General features: G+C 39.5%; 1 protein-coding gene across 4 annotated transcripts in view; it reads left to right on the forward strand.

Moving 5' to 3' along the window:
• prkg1b (protein kinase cGMP-dependent 1b) overlaps positions 1-23,867 on the forward strand; it is a 141,098-nt gene that overhangs the window by 110,502 nt on the left and 6,729 nt on the right. For all 4 annotated transcript variants that reach the window (XM_020046261.2, XM_020046262.2, XM_020046260.2 and 1 more), the window contains exons 8-9: positions 8,018-8,083; positions 12,958-13,032. In XM_020046261.2, coding sequence (XP_019901820.1) covers positions 8,018-8,083; positions 12,958-13,032 — 141 coding nt within the window. The remainder of the gene's footprint in view (positions 1-8,017; positions 8,084-12,957; positions 13,033-23,867) is intronic.

Here is a 23,867-nt window from a genome sequence, read left to right on the forward strand (position 1 = left end):
GCAACCAAACCCCTGCAACTCATTCATGTCACCCCACTTCTTTGCATTCTACAGTGGCTTCTAGTTGAAGCTGGAATCCGCTTCAAAGCTATGGTTATTTCTTATGGAGCAACAAGAGTTGCTTCTCCCTACCTTCAGGAAATGCTCAAACTTTACATCCCTACCCTGGTACTTCTTTCAGCCACCTCTGTGCTCTTGACTGTCCCACCCTGTTGGGGCATTTCCTGATCCATGCAGTCAAATCTCTTCCCTGTCCTGGCATCTCAATGGTGGAACCAGCTTCCCTTGGAGGTTAGAATAGCAAGAGAGTCTACCTATCGTCAAAAAACATCTGAAAACTAAAATGGTTCCACGGCCACCATCTCTGTTTATTGACATTTGTAAACTTTTTATGTTTATCATTTCAGTAATTTTTTTTCAGCACTGACCTTTGCTAATAACTCATTATTGATTAGGATGCATTTTCTACTAAACTGTGGTTGTTTCACCAAGCTCTTTTAGGATGTATGCACTTTAATTTGCCCTGGATACGAGTGTCTGCTAAATTACTAATATATAATAAATATTTGTGAATTATATGAATTATTCATTGAACTGCATCAATTTATTCTGCCAACAATGCCTTAATGTACTTCATGGAATTTTCAGTCAAATGGAACCTATTTTTAAAAACGTATAATTTTTTTTGCAGCATAAAAATGTCATTATAACTACTTCAAATTATGCCAGTTCCACTTCAATGTTAAATAAATGCAAAGAAGAAGGAATGCACACTACATTTTAGCTTTTTAGGCCACGTGTAAAATTTTAATAAATTGCCCTGGTTTTCGTATCACTGAATGCAACTAGTATTTATTTGATTTAGATGTCTAATGCACAAAGTTTGTGCTAATTAAGATATTTAGGACTACTACAGTCAATCAGTTAATCAACCCGATTTATCTTATAAATCCCCATTTACAACAGCAGTTGTCAAAAAGTAATTTTACAGATAAAAACTGCTACGCTGTTTATGATGATGATATTTACATGTACACACAATAATAACAAATATGTCACAGATAGCCTTGCAAAGACTAGGCTGCTTATCATACCCCCCGGATTTTGCGCTTCAGTGCCATTTTTTGCATCTTCTATCCTTTGTAGATGCGGTTAGTTCACACCAGACAGACCTCCAGTTTTTCAGTGTTATTTCAGGTCTTCAGGCCATGGTGAGACGCCTTCAATACCACTCACTAGGGGCAACTTAACAGTCAAATGTATTGTGCTTAACAAATGTATTGTGCTCTCCAGTTCTCCTAACCTCAATTCTTACAAACCTTTCACCCGTGTATGTTTAACCCCTCCCAGACTGAATATTTGATTCACACTGTTAAATCTTATTACTAGGGAAATCGTCCATGTCTGTCCCGACTACAGATTACAATGTTATTTTTACCCTTTATCCAGTTAAATGTACACGCTGAATATCAGTTGTTGACAGTTTGGGCCCACCATTTATTAGAAAAAGAAGCTGTAGTGTCTGAAAGGCGGGGGCACAGTTTCGTGGTCTTGAATCTGATGACAGTTTCTTCTGTTTTATGGGAGGTTCTGTTCTGCGTTGAGCCTTTTCAACCAACCAAGGGAATGGGGGAATTCAGATGGAGTTGTTAACGTCCAAATACAATACACATCACTGGTTCTCTCTTTCTCCACCCCCCCCCCCCCAAAACTATAATGTCTGATTGGTTGTGGCATAGTTGTTTGAACGGTTGTTTCATTTGCTGAAATGTGCTGATGTCAAGCTATTAATAGAGACAGGTAAAACATTGACTACTACATACTAGGTGTTTCATTAGTGTTTCACTGTATTTTAGCCAGAGCTTAGAATGGTATTATTTTACCATCACAGTAGCCCTGTTATCCTCCAGCATGGCTCCAAAACTGGGGCGTACATTATATTGTTCAATAGCGTATTGGCTGTTCTTAATGACAACTTGGAGTCAGTTAGAGATAAGGCACCGTGACCTGTTCCCAGTTCAGATTAGACAAGATGAGAAAAGAGGGACTGGTGACTGTATCAGGGAGAGATCATAAAAATGAATGTCAGGCTGTAATTGAGAGACGCAGTGCCTCCTGGTGTTCCCTCAAATAATGACAGCTCTCAAGTTCATAAAGTTCCACCGACAAAACATGAATTGTAACAGGGTAGGACACAGGGACTCAACACCAGACAAGGTTTTTGGGCCCTGGAGGGTGTTTTATTAACATTCGTATACACTGCGCATTCAAAAGTTTGGTGTCGCGTAGAAATAGAGTGTTGACATTGGTAATATATGCCCACTTAGAATTTGATGCCAACAACAAGGTTCAAAAAAGATGGGCCAGCAGCAACAAATGACTGGATAAGTTGTGTAATGCATAAAAATAAACCTTGACATGATTGAGTATTATTGAGTCTGTCAGAAGTGAAGATGGGGAGGGGTTCACCACTCCCCACTGCGCAGGCAAATAGTGCAACAATTTAAGAATAAATTTTCTCAATGTAAAATAGCAAAGATTTTAGGTACATAATCTACCGTACATAACATCATTTAAAGATTTACAGAATCAAGAGAACACAGTACGTCGCTGTACGTCACTGCATCCATATATGCAAGTTACATCTCCACCATGCAAAGAAGAAACCATACATACCCAACATCCAGAACCGCCATTGCCTTCTCTGGGCCCAAACTCATTTAAGATCCTGTGGTCTGATTAATCAAAATGTGAAATTCTTATAGGGAATCATGGATGCCGCGTCCTCCGGACTAAAGAGGAGAGGGACCATCCGGTTTCTTTACAGCACACAGTTTGAAAGGCATCATCCGTGATGGTATGGGGTGCAGTAGTACACATGGCATGGGTGACTTGCACATGATCACCATTAATGCTGAACAATATATAGAGCTTTTGTCTTTTTCAGGGAAGGCCTTCCATATTTCAGCAAGACAATGCCAAACCACATTCTGCACGTATTACTAAAGAATGGTTCCGTAGTAATAGTTGGCTTCATCTTATAACCATTTCCAAACAGTTAAATCATACTTTCAAAGACCAAATTCTCTCAAAAAGCTTTGATTAATACAATAAAACCATGAGTATGTCAATTTAATTTACTCAGTACTTTCCATGATTTATTTTTGAACAAGACAGTCTGTATGCAAAAGTGCATTTTGGCTAGGGTTAATGGCATAATGGTTCATATATATGTTGCAACGTTCAACTCCGAATGCATTTGTGAGGTCGGGCACTGATGTTGGCTGAGAAGGCCTGGCTTGCAATCATCATTCCAATTCATCCCAAAGGTGTTCATTGAGGTTCAGGTCAGCGCTCTGCGCATGCCACTCAAGTTCCTCCAAACCAACAACCTGACTTTGTGGTCACCGCTTTGGGCACAGACATGCAGGAACAGGAAAGGGCCTTCCCCAAACTGTTGCCACAAATGTCTTTGCATCCTGTAGCATTAAGATGACCCTTCACTGGAACTAAGGGGCCTAGTCCAAACCTGACACACAGCCCCAGACCATTATCCTTCCTCCACCAAACTTTACGCTAGGCACTATGCATTTCAGTAGGTAGCGTCCTCCTGGCAACTGGCACACCCAGATTCGTCCATCAGACTGCAAGATAGTGAATCAGAATCAGCTTTATTCGCCAGGTATGTGTACACATACGAGGAACGTGACTCAGGATTATACAGGCTCACCATGTGCTTACTCATAAAAAAAACTTAAACAAAGAACACTCAGCAAAAGTCGCAGACTGCAGTATACAGTACACATAAATACACACTATAAACCAAAACAACAACATAATAAGACAGATGAGACAATAGTGCAATGAGCAGGGTGCAAAGGACGCTGGACTAAATCTTTTTGTGCAGGTATTATTATGTACATAATGACGGTGGATGTGATCTATATATATACATATAGTGTAATGGAGGAGAGTGCCAACCATGCTGGAATGAATAAATAAGTGTGAGATACAACATACTTGTTTATTCGAGAAGCGTGATTCATCACTCCAGAGAACACGTTTCCACTGGTCCCGAGTCCAGTGTCAGAGTGCTTTTCACCACTCCAGCGGACACTCTGCATTGCGCATGTTGATTTGTGAGACTTGGGCACAGCTGCTTGGCCATGGATACTCATTTCATGAAGCTTCTGATGCACAGTGCTGATTTTGCTTCCAGAAGTTGTTTGGAACTCTTTGGTGATTGATGCAACAGTTTTCAGTACAACCCAATGTTTGTCTATGGAGAGATTTCATGGCTGTGTGTTGGATTTTATGCACCTGTGAAGAATGGGTGTGGCTGAAGCACCTGAACTTAATACTTAGTAGGGGTGTCCATAACCTTTAAGCCATATAGTGTGTATAATCATAGTTTGTGTATAATATAAAGTTTGATGAATATTTTTTCTGAAGGATTAAAACATAAAAGCCATTTCTACGTAATTGGAAATGGAATAAAAGCCTGATAATAAGACCTGAAGGTAAAGACATTTTAAAATGGTTCTACTGAATAATGTAGATAATAAAATAATGAATGTTTTTACTCAGCACCACAATAAAAAGAAACTTTGTTTTCAAATATTGTATGATGGATTTGTTTTGTTGCTAAACTAGCACAATTTGAATATTGTTAATCTAACTACAAATACAATAAATTGTTGTATCTCACAGTTTATGTTTTTGTTTTATAGCATTACAATTATTGGTTCTGTTTTCCACAACAAAGAGACAGAGAATTTGTAACGTTGCTTTGATGTTCACCAGAGTAGCAGCCAGAGCCTTGTAGGGCTCAGATATAACAAGACATGGTGTTATAGTAGTATGCCAAATGTGTGTTCTTTATCTGCTTCTCTCCCTTTGATCTTTCTTCTTCTCTTTTGTCTTAATTAGCACACAATCTTCTCCATTAATTTGTTTAGCAAATCAATCTTGAGGAGAAAGAGGATGTGCGGTTTACCTAAGACACTGTCATTGATCTTTAGCGTTATTTACATGCTATCCCTTTTAGTGTGATTTGGGGTGGGGGGGGGGCGGTCATGAAGACCTACAGACAGAACAGCACAATAGTCCTTGTGATTAAAAAGGCTTGAGTGGCTTGCTGGCTTTGATGTGGAGGAGGTTGTATCACTTGTATGCTAAGTGAACTTTCGTATCTGCCTTAAACAGACACCTTGTTTCCCCGTAACTCTCTCTCAGAAATGCACATATACATTCAGACCACTTCACTTTTACTACATTTTTTTAATTACAGCCTTGTTCTAAAATTGATTACACTGATTTTTTTCCTCAACAACTCTACGCACAATAAGCCATATTGGCAAAAGTTCAGCTACATCAAGTTTCCATTGATCATCTTTGAGATGTTTCTTCAATTGGAATTTAATAACTTGAATTGGAATCTACAGTACCTGTGGTAAATTCAACTGATTTGATTTGGAAAGGCACACACCTATCTATAAAGGGCCTACAGTTGACAGGGCATCTCAGAGCAAATACCAAGCCTTGGAATTCCATAGAGCTCTGAAATCGGATTGTGCTGAGGCACAGATTTGGGGAACGGTACCAAACATATCTGCTGCAAATGCCTCGATCATTCCTAAACGGAGGAGCTCAGACAGAGCTCCAGAGTTCCTGTGTGGAGACAACAACCTCTGCAGCACTCCACCAATCAGGCCTATGTGGTAGAGTGGCCAGATTGAAGACACTCCTTAGTTAAAGGTATCTGACAGCCCGCTTAGAGGAATTCTGTAATTGATCAACTCAAAGATGATCAATGGAAACAAGATGTACCGGAGCTTTGGAGTGTCACGGCAAAGAGCCTATGCTCTGAAATTTGGGGGTTATGTGTGTAGATTGATGAGGGGAAAAAAATCAATTTAATAAATTTTAGATTAAGACTGAATGGTAAAAAAAAATTTAAAAGTGAGAGGTCTGAATACTTTCCAGAATGCAATGTATGTAAGTAAGCTTGCACACGCACTCAAACACACACACACACAAACTACATTAGTTTGACAGTTGGCAAGACCAACCTGATCAGCTTTGCGCTGATTTACAAAGCCTTAACATTTCATTCAGGCTGCTCTCTCCCTGGTTGTGATTGGCATTGGTGTGGGCATGGACTACCAAGACACATACTGACCTGTGGACCATGGCTTTGCCTGGCTCAGTCTAGCCTGGATCAAACTAGCAATCTAAATGCCAACTTGCCTCTATCTGTTGCTCATTTTGTCTCTCTTGCTGTCTCTCTCGTTCTTGTTTCCTTGGCTAGTACCCCTCTCTAAAGGCCCATAGCAGTCATAGCATTTTTTATGTGTTTTGCTATCAGTTCCTGTGGTGACAGTTCTGTGTGTGCTAATTGGCTTGAAGAATGCTATCTTGTTCACCCATGCAGAGAAATCTGCTTATACTGTACATTCCAGCTAGTATCTACTGAAACATTAAAATGATGGTGAAAAGCTAGGTTGGGTGGTCCTCTAGTAACATGTATTTCTGTGTAACATGTACAACTCAGACTGACTCTTCAGAATTTCTGGCCATTTATTGCATAATCTATAACCAGGGGTAAAATTGCAGGTTTTCTTTGGAAAAACACAAGACAAATCACAACATAGAAATGCTACATTAGATGCTACCCACTTGACCACTGCATAACAGTGTCACTGTTGGTGGCTAATTTGGCAATTTTCTGTTTCGCATTACTTTTGAAAAAGGTTCTAGAGCGCCACAAAATATAAACAATACAAATAATCTTGATGTCACCTTGATACTTATGTCACCTTGATACATGATGGAGACAGTGGAGAGGCCATGAACGGCAACAACAATGGGACACAGTGTCCTTCACTCCGTCTTGGCACGCAATACTGGCAACAAGTATAACTGTCAGCAATAGTTTTTATTAATAACTGTCCCTTTACTAACCAAATATTTTAAAATGTTCTGTAAATGTTGAACATTGCTACCCGTTTATAATTGCATCAACCATGTTTGCCCACTCCCCCTCTACATGTTGACACCATTGTTACTGTATTCAAGCCCTGGTCTTCAGCGTACTGTAGTAACTGTAGAAGAATACCTGGCTTTTGGCTAGGGCTTTCACACACATGATACTGCATCTATAAAACCTTAAAACTCCATGTTTTCCTGTTCCTCAGATGTGGCCCTGTGATGAGAAGCATTTTTGTGATCACAAAAACATATTTGTTGTTGTTTTTATATCAAAAGTTAGAAGAAAACTTGGCGAAAATATATTACTCTTTTGCATATGGAATTTTTATATATGAAATCTAGAAAAGCAAGAATTCTAAATATTCTTTGTATGCATCATTGCACTAGAGATTGACAGTTACCAAGGCTACGGGCTGTAACCAAGCTCTTGCCATGCATTGCTTTGTGCATAATAACAGTCCTTAGCCATGATCTTGGTCTTACTGTAAACCACAAATCCTTGAGCTACCTTATTGCTTAAATACAGTATTTAGCCAACATTATTTTACAAAGCAATTTACAATCACGATTGCATACATTACCATGGGTGGTTTTGAGAATGAAACCCAATATCCTGCCATTGCATGAACATAATAATAAATATATTGAGAAGGCTTTATTGAATATAAGTTACAAAGGCTTTATCAAGCACTGCTAATTCCACCCTTTATAAGATAATGGTTTGTCATATTCAGCATAGAGGATTATGTCACATTTTACATAGGTATTTATGTGGAACAGTGAAGGCATTATGAAGCATTTATAAGCTCTATATCATTTTAAGTGAGACCAAATATTTTTCATTAGAAAGAGAATCTCAAAGACACAGAACAAATTACTTGGTCTTGGTATTCAATTGGTAATGTTCATGCATTAATGTTGTCAGAATGTGAAGTCAATATGAAGCACATATTCTATATTAGCGCTGAAAGAGGGAGAAATATGAGCAAACATTTGAATAATGTTTTTTCACTTTGTGTTCCCTCAGAGAGGACATCCGGACGGCTAATGTCATCGCTGCTGAAGCTGTCACCTGCCTTGTCATTGACAGAGAGTGAGTAGTAATGTTTCTGGGTAACATCTTTGCAATGTGTTGATTAACGTTTCAACCGCCAAGTGCAGAAAAGTACAGCAGAGCATGAACCGTTTGTTATCAAGAAACCATGTTTGCTTTTTTAACTGGGACTGAAATAGGTTGAAGAAAGAACATCAGGCAACGATTGTGTACGACCTTTTGTGTGCAACAGAACGTCACCTACTCTATACAGTCACTTAGAATGTAGATACATTACTGATCAATGTTATTATTACAATGCTGTTTTTTTCTTTGAACAAATGTTGTCACTATGTTAAAATTGGAGCAACAGCTGTACTATACAATCCAGTTACTTAACACCATATAAAAGGTACAGAGGAAGCTCCTGTTGTGAGTGACAGCTTTGTAAAACGACGGTGTGACCGGGGACGGAGGAGTGTGCGCAGCATGGTAGACTGAGCCTGTTCTCTGCTCATCCCCCCCAGAACCAGCTTCACACCGTGCGTTCTACTGCGTTTGTTTGTGTCTGTGTCTGGTCCTTTGTAGCGCAGAGCCAGAGGCAGGGCTAAAAAAAGGCAACCCCGATGATGTAGACACTAGTGGCAAGAGAGGAACTTTCGCTATCTTAACTCTGCAGGAAACCTCAGCATTCATTTAATCGTGTTGGCTGGCTGAAAGGTTTATGGGTGAGGTCATTAAAGGGGGCTTGTTTTGGCTTCCACGCTGCGCTCGCTCCGTTGTCATGTCACTGGTGTGCACATAATGATGTGATCACTGTGGTGTGGTGGAATTCCTGGAGTGCGAAATAGCTTCATTTTCTCTGTATAGTATTAATGAAGGGGAAAATGGATACAGTTACATAACGTGAGATTGTTTCTAATGATATAGTGTATCGTTTTCACTGTCGCAGAATTATTTTGCGCTACTTTGCGGTGCAGAAAATTCCTTCAGAGCTTGTTCTCCATCTTGGTTTTAAATAGGGATCCATTTTGTTTTCTGCACTTTTATTTTTATCATTACAATTTCTTTCATGGTCCTCTATTCTTCCTTTGCCAAACAATTTGAAAAAAATCATAATAATAACGTAGCTACATGCCTACCATGTACAATTTCCACTATTAGGTCAATAATCAAGATGTTTAAATCAACTGAGGCTGTAATAAACCTGCCTAGAAGAGGACCCAAGTGTATTTTGCACCCCACATACAGTGAGGATGGCATGATGGTATAAAGAATTTTCCATGGATCACAGTTGGAAAATTGCAGAAGTTGGTTGAACTCCAAAACTACAATTAGACGTCACCTTCATGCCAACAAGCTACTTCAACCATCATTTCCCTCTGTTATTCTTAGAGATTTTTTAAACTGTCTTAAACCATCTGTCATCATTGACAATAAATATTTTAAAGACAATGTTGCACCATTGCTTGTTAACATTGCTAGCTACAGAAACTGAAAATTTTAAATCAGATAAGTGGCTAGATTTCTTTCATATTTCTTCAGGATTAAATTAATGCACAAATAAAGTACAGTAATATCACCATGTTCAGTGGCTTAAGTTTCCGTAACTGGTTTCAGACACGACAGACATTAGGAAATCAGACAGAATGGAGTTCTGGGGAATAGCGTATAGTAAAAAAAAAAGAAACACTCGACAGAATGTAGCTCTATCACGAGATGCATAGTTGTTGAATTAGTTACTCTGCAGAGTGCGAGGGTTCCGAGGGATTCTCCAGCACTGAGGTGATATTTTGACCATCAAATATGATTTAGTGGTAGGAACTGGGTTGGAAGGAGGAAGTGTGGATGGAGGAGGGACATGGAAGAGAGAGTATTCTTCTCTGGAACTCCAAGCCGACTCAGTGCCTGGGGGCCTAGACAGATGCGATCAGCACTGTCGCCTACTGGGAGAAAAATCCCCAGAAGCAGCACTCTGCAGACATGGCTCAGATGTGTCACATTTCAATGGTCACTCCTCTAACCTGCCCCCTCTCTTGGAGATGCAGTGTGGTAATCAGACCCTTCTTAGCCCGTAGTGCAAATTCAGGCACTTTGGAACAGATGGCTAAAAACAGCACAGAAGGACCCATAACAATTCAAACCTGCTCACTCTAAAAGGGGAAAACATGTGTTTTGATGACGCCCATCATAATCTGGGTGTTTTTATATATCCATGCAGGTGTCGACTACTCTAGCTACTTTCTCTCAGAGATAAGAGTACGTCTGGGTTGGGATTTCAGGGTTTAGGCTCCAGTATTTTCCATTTTAATCATGTTTAAATGACACCCATGATAACGTGCAAGCAAACATTATTATCAGAGCTAAATGTTAATGTCAAAACTAAACAAAATAAAGAAATATATATCTAAAGAAATGTAATAAATTGACCACACCTTCTCAGTTAAATACATTAGACTGCGGATAACCTGCCATCCTTGTTAAACACAAGTGTTGTTGATGAAAGTATTTCTCTTCTAGAATGTCTGACTTCCTACATATTTTCTGCATGACAGTCATTTCACGATTGCCTTCAGAAAGCTCAGATTCGTAATGTATTTTTTTCATTTTGAACTGACAGTTTTTAGTTTTTTATTTTAGACAATTGACAGTGACAATCTGTTTTTTAATATTATATTTCCTCCTTCAAACTCAGATAAGCATGTCTGCTCCCATCATGAAATCCAGCCTTGACAGCACTACACATATTCTCATCATGATAAATAAACTAGTCTGTAGTGATTCCTCTGATATGAATATGACACTAAGATTCTAGTTGATTAAGAAGGAAAATGCAATTCAAAGACAATTTTGTCTTAGTAGTACTAGCAAATTTTATTTAGCTGATTTTGATATTACCCCCTTTTTTAAACCCTTCCCTAATTGTGTGATATCCAGCTGTACCTATTTTCCTGTCTTGCCTCTCCCAACAGGCTCAGGAGAGATTAAAATGAAGGCATGTCTTCCTCATAGGTATCTGTGCCAATCCAATCTGCTTTCCCACATTGCACTTTCAAGCAGGAAGTCAGTCAGATCACCACTTGTGAGGGTAGGCTTACATGACAGACAGCCTCGGGTGCCCGACTTGAGGGAGTCTCAAGAGCACGATGTGACAGTGCCAACAGCCTCCCCATGGAGCTCCCGGCCACACATCAATCAATGGCACAATCAAGTCTCAAACCTAGACTGTTGTGGACAGCTTGGCACTATGAAAGAGTGCCTAAGACCACTATGCCACCTGGGAGTTCTTTTAACAAACAAAAGTAATTAGTGTGAATAATTTTTTCACCAAATAACAATTGGAGTCACTATGTTCATACTTTGCCGATTTACAATAATGTGGCTGAGACATCAGCAAGCTAACAAGATCATGTTAATATTACTAACTCTGCTCTAAGCACTTTGGTTTATGAGTGTCATATATTGTGACAGATGATAGTGGTGATTTGCTGGAATATCCATAAGCTCAAGGGAGTTTCCATATAACAAAAAGGACAGATAACTAGGACACAACCCATAATTCAGTATACAGTTGGGCTCATAAACTTACATACCCCTGGCCGAATTTCGTGAAATATTGGCAATTCTTGGGAAAATATGAATGATCATGCAGACCTTTTTTCTTTTATTTAGGGGCAGTGGTCAGGTGAAGCCATTTATTATCACATAATTGTGTCTGCCCTTTTTAAATCAGGGTTAGGGTTATAAAAAGATATCAAAATATTTGAAAATGCCAATCAGTACAGAAAGTGGTGTGGCTGTTTAAAGATGTACAATAAGGAGGTACTTGAAGAAAGATGGGCTGCATGGTCAAGTTACCAGAAAAAAGCTGTCATTGTGCCAACGCCACCAAACCCACTTACAATATGCCAAACTGCATCTAGGCAATCCTCAAAACTGCTGGAACAAAGTAATTTGGAGTGATGAGACCAAAATTGAACTTAATGGTCACAACCATGAATGCTATGTTTGGAGAGGAGTCAACAAGGCCTATGATGAGGAGTACACACTATCCCTACTGTGATGCATGGAGGTGGATCTATGATGAAGAGTACACCATCCTTTCTGTGATGCATGGAGGTGGATCTATGATGTTGTGGGGGAGTGTGAACTTCAGCGGCACAAAATTGATGGCAAGTCAAAATTGATGGAAAGATGAATGCAGCATGTTACCAGAAAATATTAGTGGATAATTTGCATGAATCCGCCCGGAAGCTACATATGGGACGCACTTGGACTTTCCAACATGACAATGATCCCAAACACAAGGCAAAGTCGACCCTTCAGTGGCTACAGCAGAAAAAAGTACAGGTTCTGGAATGGCCATAACAGCCTCTTGACCTCAGTGTTATTGAGCCACTTTAGGGAGATCTGAAACTCGCTGTTCATGCAAGACAACCCAATAATTTACGGGACCTGGAGGCTTTTTGCCAAGAAGAATGGGCAGATTTACCACCTGAGAAAATAGAGGGCCTTATCTAGTACTTATCTAGTACTATTACAAAAGACTGCAAGCCATCATTGAGGGGGGCAATACTCAGTATCAAAAACTAATGGTATGTAAATGTAAACGTTTAAACAGGGACCATTCCATTATTTTCATTATTGCTATGTTTTGTTTAATGATTGTGCTATTCTGTGATGCCTTACAGTTTAATTTGAATCCCATTTAAAATAAAATAGATATGTTTTGGCTGATCACTCATGTTTTCTTTAAGGAATGGTGCAGATTTCACAAATTCTGCCAGGCTATGTAAACTCATGAGCAGAACTGTAACCTAGGTGTTCTAGCAGGTGAATAATGTCACATTCTGTTTTTCGATGTAAACTCATGAGCAGAACTGTAACCTGGGTGCTCTCAGTAATGACTAATGTCACATTCTGTTTTGTCTCAGTTCATTCAAGCACTTGATCGGGGGCTTAGAGGATGTCTCAAATAAAGGCTATGAAGATGCAGGAGCCAAAGCGAAGTAAGTGTCTCACTCTTTACATAAAGTTAGCCGTTTAACTCTTTTCAGTTTGTGCATGAACCACATAGACACACCATTGACATGCACTCACATGCCCACCGCTCATTAGCACCAAAAATGACTCACATCCACATACATATCCGTACACTGTTAATGACAACACTCAAACATGCCTGCCTCATTAGGTTTTTGTCTTAATTGTTGTGAATATATTTAGCTTCACAAAGTTCTAGTCTAGTCATACCATGAATGTTTGTTTCAGTTGAACTGCTTGTCTGACCTTTCCACCTAAATGCTTTTGAGTAACGTTACAGTAGTCAGCCGCAGACTGCTTTTTAAAGGAAACGAGTAACGTAACGCGTTAGTTATTTAATTTAAGTAATCCCTTACTTTATATTTTTCCAAATAAATAATGCGTTACTCAATTTCTCTATGTCGTGCTACAAAGCTTTACGTGGCGTTTTCTCCAGTAGCAAGTGGCAATAACGGACACAAAGATGCCAGCACCAGTTCTCCCAAATAAAGGGTATACACCTACCAGTCACTCGCCCAGCTCCCATTCAATTCAAAACAATATGCAGCGTCGACAAGCGATGTGTGCGGTGGAAGGCTGAGCTCGGCTGAGCTTCGTGATTCAGGCTTGGGAAGCAGTTCACTATTTCGACTAAATCGTTATTACCCTCGCATATAACTAATCCCCGCGGTTGCTGTTGTTTTGCTAGGATCAATTTGCCTGTTGGACAACCAAAGTTCGATCAGAAATCATCCTCCATTCTTTTCAGGCAAACGCGTGTTCAATCCGAATGAACATGTAGCTGCCACTTCAGAGCTATATTAACTACAAATTATTTAGGAGAGCACTCAAAGTGCATCGGGCAGAGGGGCTTGTTTGGGGTTCACCGGAGTACGCTTTCATTCCGTGAATAAACATTATTTGCCCACATTGTATTTGTATATGAAGCGTTAATAGTGGTTTAATAGTGGTCGTTTATATAAGCAGAGAAACATTTTCTTTTGTCAACTATGGTTTATAGTAAATTAACATCTAAATGCATGTTTTGTTTCTAAACGCGATTTTTATGAATCAATTTAATTTAGATGGAGTAATTATTCACCTCTGAATACAGTCATGAAACATTAATGGAAATTGCAAAACGATTTCAAATGGCAGTTTTCTTTTTGAGATGGTCTGTTCATTAGTGTACAAGGCTACAGCTGTTATTTTTGTTCTTCATTGTTCACAGCACAATTGAAGTCTGTACTTATAGGCTGATAAGTAAGTCTGGCCTGAAAATGTTGAGGCACTTGCAATAAAAAAGCATTTATTGATAAGCATTTAACGTTCCCCAACACTGATATTGAGTAGCATGCAATTAAGTCCCATCTCTGATATTGACTGTCTTCAGAAGGAGACTCAGGAGTCTCAGACTTTTAGCCCAGATAATGAGGAGAGTCAGTCTCAGATCTATAGCCCAGATAATGAGGAGAATCAGTCTTAGACCTATAGCCCAAATAATGAGGAGAATCAGTCTCAGATCTATCACCCAGATAATGAGGAGAAGCAGTCTCAGATCTATAGCCCAGATAATTCATTTGGTTGCGGCCTGATCCCTAGAGTCTTGCAGGAGCCCATCTGTCTCTAGCTGTATGTGCAGCCATGCCCTCGTCTTAAGTGTCCTGCTGTCTGTGAGTCTTTCTGTATGACATAGTGCCTTTCAGTCTCTCTGTTTTGATGTAGAGGTGTTTCCTAAAGTCCCTTGGTGTTTTTAGCTTAATTTAAAACGAATATGTTTGTATACTGTAGTCCCCGGTATATTGCATTCATTGTCTTATTCCCCAGTCATTTTCTGCATAAAATGGCGCCAGGATTAATTATATTTGGTGCGACCCCTTTGGTGATAGAGATGGATAGAGGACTCAATTTGGATGTAATTTAGTCATGGTCTTCGCCATTGATGGCTTTCACCATTTTACAGGAAGGATCATATGATTTCAATGGCATCATCAGTAGAGATCAGTCAATAAATTATACTTTTGACAAAGAAAACATACCATTATACAGATTTTCTGCTGCTAACACACATTTCCATAATAAACACACCTTGAAATTTACACCATATTCACAAAACCCCAAATTTACATTATACTCAAAGCCTGACATAAATTAAACTTTTCCCTAAAAATTCACACAAAAACATCAAGTACAATGACACTACTGGATAACCATTGCACACTGTTCAAAGGAAATTAAAACACTCTTAAAAAGAATTAAAGGTGTTTCAAAATTCCACCTTTAATTCATCCACACCCACACACACATTTTGCCCATGAAGACAAGAGGGGGAAAGTAAGTGTTTTAGAAAGGAATAGTGTTATTGTCACAAGTTGCCTCTGCCTCATCATCCTAAATCTGACCTGGGCCTATTTCTCTGGCTATTATTGTCTGTATATCTTGAAAAAATTGCCATGTCTTTAATTATTCTTCTTGACTGGATTTTTCTAAGCTCATAAGGTTGTTTTCAACAACCATGTTCACAATGGCTAGTTCTTGGGCCAGTAGCTGTCTCACTTCTACAACAGTAAGATTTTTTAGAATATAAAATAACAGGTCTCAAGTCTCAGGTTCATGCAAATTTCCTGTACCATTCTAATGGATAAATATTCTCAGTCCAGACAACAGGGTGGTCTGTACTGTAGTTAAATATGTTTACAATAAGTAACCTATTTTAAAGTCCAGACAATTGATGAACAACTGTGAATCAGCTCAGGTTTGGCTGTACTCTCAGCCCAGCTTCCCTGATCATTGTAACATGTACAAGAGCATCTTAAAGTATTGTGTCACTAATCTCTTTAGAGATCATTGTTCTTCTTTCTCTTCCTCTCCTCATCGCTCTTCTTTTACCTCTCTGATGTTGTCCAAAACACAGGTGAGCTTCAAGCAGACCGTTTTATTCATGCCAACTTCCTGATTACTTGTTGATTAACTATGCTTCTTAGTGTTCACACCGAGCCAACTGTCTGAATTGAGTTGTGTTTATTGAATGGCAGTGTTTTCTACATGACAACACGCTTGTGCTTTACATAGAGCGCTATGTAGAGGTTTTCAAAAGAAGTGTGAATGGAACAGAGATTTCCTGTGAAAACGGCTGAATATTGCTTATGGTTTGGGGTAAATGGTGTCCCTTCTGGAATTTAGCTAAATGTTTTGGTGTATATCGTTCATAAAACTAGTATAAGTGTGTTTCAAAGCTGTGAAATGAAGATGGCCTCAGTGGCACTGCCCATGCTCTCACAGATGCCATAATTCAACCAATTCAGTGATGTGATGCCCATCCAATTATATCGCTGAGGCTACAGGCAAAGTGACCATTGAGAATTGAAGCCCAATTGGAACAGAACTATAGAACTTCAGCTGACATGTGCACATGTGGAGTTTGCTAATTGGCTGACATGTCTTTCAGCCTGTTAAAAGTTAAACTAATTCTTATTTTTTGTCGGTGACAAAACATATGGATTTGTCTTGATACTGACATGTTATCTCAGCCATCTGTCCATCGTAATACATGTCCTATTGAAAAAGCATGGGAAATCTCAGACAAAGAGCCGTTTTAACATTTATTGCTAAAAACATACTAGTAAATATTTTAAAATGACTAGTACTTATTCTTTAATTGCTAGTAACTATTCCAATAGTAAATATTAACTAGGATCACCCCACACTGAACACATACTTTAGAAGATAATAGCCGCACCATGAGATGATTTATTAGTGTTGTGTGGCTTAGAAGTTGATCAAAACGTAGTGTTCCATTGTTCCTCCTGTTTTGATCCATTGTAGTCACTCATTTGCTTGTTCTGCCTCAGTGCCGTCTTTATTTGTTAAGAAAGAAGAATGAGCTTGTCTCCTAATTTCTGTGGCGCCTCCTCTCCTACAAATCCCGGCTCAACAGTTGAAGTGCGTGGCTGAGGAGATGGAGCGATGCTGGAGAGACAAGAGAAAGGAAACAGGAACATTGACTGTGTACACGCGCTGTTTCTCAGTGTACCGCAGGCCCTCTTCATCAGCCTCTACTTTAAAAACGGGCGTTCAGGTATGGGGATGCTTTGGTTGGTGTGGGGGTGTCTTCAATGTACACCGCAGTCTCACCGAGTGGCTTCGGGTGTGTCATGATAGAACCCAATCTATTCTAAAACCATTGTGCTGACCTTACTGTTCCGGCTTTATATTTTCATTCCCTGTCCGTCACCAGGAGAACATCATGTGCTGGTGTCACAATACTGACCATCTATTGTGCTTCTAAGAAGTAAGTGTAGCCACTGGAGAGGCGGTGATGGGAAACAGTGATAAGACATGGTCACTCACTCACTCGACATACACGCACGCGAAATTACCGTGTATACTGCCGACACCGCTATGTTTGCCCGCTTGTCTTAGATCTTGATACTTACATTAGCTACCTAACGTAAGTATGCATGACGTCTGACGAGCAATCGTAGTTTGTTATGTTAGATAACTAGCTAGCTGTGGAAAGATATCTCTAGATGTATTATTATCGATGATTTCTCTTAGTTTTGGGGCAAATGTGTTGTTTGGTTTCCTCTGCATGTGCAGAGACAGGGAATATTATATAATTCATCTCATCTCATGAATATTTTAGCCAAATTCTACATTCAGATATGTAAATACTGTAAAAGGCTCTGTTTTCATGTGGGCGTTGGTACAGTACATTGACACTATTCATGGCTCCAAAAACTGAAAAGCTGTTAAAACCTGTCATATATGTAAGTCTTTTAATAGTTTTGCATGATTTATCATCTTGCTGTATATTTACTGCTAATGTACCTCCCTTTGTATACTCCTGTTTGTTTAACTCCACTTAAAACTGCCTTTATCAATTTTTCTGATTACTTGTTTGGTTGAGCATCTATTAAAACAAATATCTAGCTATATATATGACCTAGCTTCTGTTAGATAGCCAGCTAAAGAATAATCATCAGATGTTAATTAGAACTGTTCAGGAACTGAATAATGATGGTAAAACTGGTCATTCCATTGTGTTCCCCTAAATGTAACATTGACTGGATGTACAATCTGGTAGCCAGCAAGATGTGTAATGCAAGCACTTCATGACCTAGTGACGCCCATCCATGCTGTGTTTTTTAATGTACCAAAATAGAAGAAGAATATAGCGTATATGAGCGAAGTATGCATTCAGCGTCTGGCAAACATTATTTAAAAATGTTTTTGAGCTGAACAAATATAATAAAGACCATTGGCTACATCAAGCGTTGGGCCCGACCAGAAAAGCATGCTGGGTGTCTGCCTCGTGATAATTTGAATAGATATTGGTAAACTGATGAATTGGTACTGGTATCTAATGAATAGTTACTTGTAAAACGGAACTACTAGTGATAATTTGAATAGATATTGGTAAACTGATGAATTGGTACTGGTATCTAATGAATACTTATCAGAAAAAAACTGAATCAGATACTATTAACCGTTGGAATAGTAATAAGTTGGAAGCAAATAGTAGATCTCTGAATGGCAGAGCCCCATAGAATTAAATTGCAATGGAATAGTTACTTGTATTTATTGTAATCATTTCTAGTAACTAATGAATAAGTACTAGTCTCTAATTGTTACATGTAGTTAGTAGTAAATATAAAATAGATATTAGTAGCTATTTGATTTGTTACTAGTAGTAACTAATACAACCCCATTTTCAGTTAGGACACTGCAAGTTAGGATGCTGCATAGACTGTAAATGAAAACAGAATGCAATGATGTGCAAATCATTTAAACCCTATATTCAATAGAAATAGTACAAAGACAACACATCAAATGTTGAAACTGAGTCATTTTATTGCATCTTGAAAAATATATGCCAACTTTGAATGTCATGCCAGCCAAATTTTTCAGAAAGGTTGGGACAGAGGCAACAAAAGACTGGAAAAGTGTAATACTAAAACACTAAACCTGGTGTAACATCTCACAACTAATAAAGTAAATTGGCAACAGGTCAGTAACATGATTGGGTATTAAAAGATGATTCCAGAAAGGATGGGTCTGTCAGAAGGGAGGATGGGGAGGGTTCTACCACTGTGAAAGACTGCGTGGGCAAATAGTGCACCAATTTATGAATCACAGAGTTTTGGGATCTCATCTATGGTACATAATATCATTAAAAGGAAATATCAGAAAAATCAGTGCATGGGCTCAGCAACGGAAAATCATTGTCTGTGAACTCAGTATGTTGCAGCATCCACAAATGTTAAGTTAAAACTGTACCATGCAAAGAAGAAAGCATAAATAAACAAGATCCAGGACTGCCACTGCCTTCTCTGGGCCCAAACTCATTTAAGATGGAATGAAGCAAAGTGCTAAACTGTCCTAAAACCAAAAATGTTAAATAATTTTTGGGAATCATGGATGCTGTGTCCTCCAGACTAAAGAGGAGAGGGACCATCTGCCTTGTTATCAGTGTACAGTTCAAAAGCCAGCATCCATGATGGTATGGGGGTGCATTCATGCACATGGCATGGGTGACCTGCACATCTATGAAGGCACCATGAATACTGAACAATATGTAGGTTTTGAAGCAACATATGCTGCCATCCAGACAACGTCTTTTTCAGGGAATGCCAAACCACATTCCGCACGTATTTTAACAGCATGACTCTGTAGTAAAAGAGTCTGGTTTCTAAACTGGCATGCCTGCAATCCAGACCTGTCACTGACTGAAAACATTTTGCATACTATGAAACAAAATATACGACAAAGAAGGTCCCAAATTGTTAAGCAGTTGAAAGTCCTATTTCAAGCAAGAATGGGAATACATTTCACTTTCAAAACTACAGGAATTGGTCTCAGTTCCCAAATGCTTACAGAGTGTTGTTAAAAGAAGAGGTGATGTAACACAGTGGTAAACATGCCCGTTTATGCAGCGTCCCAACTTTTTTGGAAACGGCGTAGTAAATAAGTTCTAGTATCTAATAAATCAATACTAGTAAAAGTAATATATACTAGTAACTATTAGAATAATTACTAGTAATTAAAGAACAAGTACTCGTCACTTTAAAATAGTTTCTATAAGTCTTGAGGAGTAAATATTAAAAGATGTTGCAGTGGAGTTCTGGTGTTGTGCTGTCATCATTTGTTAATGGTGGGCCCCCTCTAGTGGTCAATGGTCCTTATTACAGTTGTTGCTTAATTAATGTCACAGCTTGTTCCCAAGTCATGCCCAAATCCTAAATTTAGATATTGTTATTGACAATCCTTAAGCACCATATAATGGTCTGGACTGCTAGCTAGGTAACAAAGCTAGTCTATATGAATTATTCAGATTTACTGTGGTACTGATTATCCTAACGCATCACTGGCAAACCATGGACTGACCAAAATGACTGAACTTTTATACCATCATGGAACATTCATGTTCAATTCCTTATTATATTGTTGTGTCCATCTTGATGCATAATTCACTGTAGAGACACACTGTCCTCTCTTGCCTTCATCAATCCACAAAAAGTAAACTGGTTATTTGACCATTCTGTTAATGTGTCTTTTAGCCAGGCACTTAGACAAACAGAACAATTAAGTTGCTCTAGATAATAGAATCTGCTAAATGACTAAAATGTGCTGGAGTGCTAAAAAAAAAAATATTACTTAAGTCTCATGTTGAGTCAATTAAATATATAGCTCATAATGAGGAGTGTGCAAGGACTTGGTCGAGACCAGACTCTTTCCACGGGGACCACTGGCATTCAAAGTTTTTCTGGGAACCAAATTCTATTCAAAGATTTCTCACACAGCATTTATAAATAAATAAAATCAAGCCTTATTTGAAGGAAAGACATATAGGAAAGGAGATATTTTATTTCCTATTTTTTGAGGTCCGGAGTTCCAAAAGTATATCAAACTTACAATTGTGATTGCTTGAAATTGTTGAAGAGCTCCGTTTTAAAATGTTTTGGATTGTTAAGCGAATGTCCTGCTGATTTAAAGTTAAAATACGTTCATGAAAGTCTGAGTTACACATAAATATCTAATATCAGGATTTCAGCCCAGTGAGAGTCCACTTTATCCTTATAGTATTGCATATTCCTTCTCTGGAACTGAGGTACCTCAGAGCATCTTCTAGAATACCGGTATACATTCGGTACTTCTTCAAGGTTCGATGCATTGTGCGTTCAGACATGCCCTTCTGCACAACGCGGCTGTAAAGAGTGGCTATTTGTGACCTTTCTGTCTGCTTGAACGAGTCTGGCCCTTCTCCTTTGACCTCTCATTAACGAGGTGTTTTCGCACACAGAACTGCCACTCACTGTAGTTATCATACCATACCTGATAAACTCAAGAGACAGCAGTGAGTGAAAACCTAAGGTCAGCAATTTCCGTGATGCTGAAATACCATGGTCCAAGACGCACAGACCATGCGTCTTCTCAATTCTAATCTTCGGTTGAGCCACAACTTGACCCCTTGACCGTCTCCATGCTTTATGTGTTTAGTTGCAGCTTCCTGATTCGCTGTTTGACTTCTTGCATTAATGAGCAAATGCACCTAATAAAGTGGCCAGTGAGTGTATGGTTTCCTTTTTATTGTTTTAAAATATCATCAACCTTGTGACTCTACTGGCACTATTATTGAGCTGTTAAAGACACTGCCTGGGCTAGATCTAAAGGCCAGTGGCTAAAATAAACCGCTCTTACATAAGAGTCTGTCAAGATAGTGTTTCAGCAGTCGACAGGTTATACGACAACTAGAAACATTATTTATAATTGAATGAGATCATCAGTTATTAGAAATTCAACTTTTTGAAAACGGTCATGATGCTCTTTGAAGAATGAACAGACTTTAGGAAACACCTCTGCAACAAATCAGAGTGACTGATAGAGGAACACTCTCCTTGAGAAGTTAAACGCACGCCGAGACACACGCGCACGCACACGCGCGCGCATGCGCCCAGAAATTGCAAGGTCAGCGCTTCTGGTCAGGCTTCCCAGTTGCCATATATAGAAGCTGTTTATGCCCCAACCACCACCTAACACGACTGTCCTTAGATAAACAACGTGTTTAGAGGAACCCAGCTGAAACAGCTGTCCCAGAGCTCTGTCCCCCTCTTAGGTTTGCCATGCCCTGTCCTGCTGGGGTAGGCAGAAAACGGAAAAGGGAGAGCCCGGGAAGGGTACAGTACACAGAGGGAACACGGGGTGCCCATGGGGAAGGGACACAGGGAATACCAGCCTGAACCTCTCAAAGCATCCCAGCCCACTGAGTCCATACGACACTGTCGCCTTTGGCTGGCGAGGCCATTGGGTCGGAAGCTGCCGGACAGTGTCCTCATGGTGGTGGAGGTAGTCGTGGACCGTTCTGGGTAAGGGCCAAGTGAGAGGCCAGGGACGCAGAGCCTAGCGGGGAGGGTTGGCTCCTCTATCTATGGGCTGATGGATGGGACTGTTGAAGCTGTATTAATAGAGAGGGAATTCTACTCACGTGAACACTGTGGACTTGCAGCTTGAAATCGGTATTCTGACGTTCTTACGAGTCAACTGTTTGCTACCAGTGTTCCTAAGTTCTTTTTGGGAAGGGGATCCCTTTTGTATTAGTATATCAGGGACCAAATCATAATCACAGCCCAGCTAAATTGCTTAATAAATCATGCCTAAACATGTTAAATGCCAATTCCTGGCTACTAAGATAAGATACAAATAACCAAGATTCCAGGCACATTTGTGTACATTGTACATATTTGCCATAAGGCAGTGAGACTGCATTGTACTTTTAAAGGGGTGTGTTGTGGTGGAAACTTGATTGTTTGAGTACAATGGATGCCAACATTTCTGTGAGCCTCCCTATGTAACAGTAATTGGTAATTTGCTCACAAATTACTGCTTTCAACAAAACGCCTATGGAGCTGGAGCTATAGAGGATTCCTTCTGCGGTACCAATTAATTTGTTTAATAGGCGTTTCTCAGAGAAAAGTGCTCGATAAAATTTGAACAACATGTAAATGTTCTGAGTCAAAACAGTTTGAGAACATCAGAAGTCAACAACATCAAAGGGGTACCACTGATCAGCGTATGCATTCTTAAAATACAAAGACACAAGCTAGCCTAAATAAGTGAAATGCAATGTGACAAGGATAACACCAAGCTGAACTGACCTAGGCTTGATTTGTCAGGACCGCGGGTCAAGGGGATGTAATCGGGTCAAATTGCCACATTGTGCCTTAACACCTGGCAGCCCGCTTCCATCAGGAAGATTTTTTTTGTCATCTCTGCCCATTTGGTGGCTGTATTGTGAAACATGTCGGGGTCAAACCCCTATGAGTCGTTCTTAGTTGTGCGTTGACCCCTGAGGGGAACAGACTCATCCAGCTCCAGGTTTGGAATTAGCAGATATTTGGACAGCTGCCCGGGCAGCAGTAGTGCAGATATTGGTCTTCGTGTCAGAATGGAGGAATGAGACTATTGTTTGTCTTGAGCAGGCTATTCAGCAGCAGCTCTGGAATGTTAAGGGGCCAGGGGCAGCATCTTTACAAAACCATGTCTTAAAAACAAAACAATGTGCAGCTACAGGATATCATCCATTAATAAAGAAGTAACTTACAAGTTAGCTATAGCGCCTCATATTGGCAGTGAAACAACGTCCCTATTGTTTCAGTTTCAGCAACTCAATCTAGAGTGTGGTTACAATCCTGCTTTATGAAAAGTTTACTGTCAACCTGAAGGCCTGAACCGCTTCTGCCGTGGGACAGACGAACAGGACTGAGCAACGACGTAGTGGAAAATCAGCCCGAAGCTGAGGCCTCAGAGAGTCCTGTCCTCTGGA

The sequence above is a fragment of the Esox lucius genome, chromosome 5, assembly GCF_011004845.1.
Source record: "Esox lucius isolate fEsoLuc1 chromosome 5, fEsoLuc1.pri, whole genome shotgun sequence".
Lineage (NCBI taxonomy): Eukaryota > Metazoa > Chordata > Actinopteri > Esociformes > Esocidae > Esox > Esox lucius.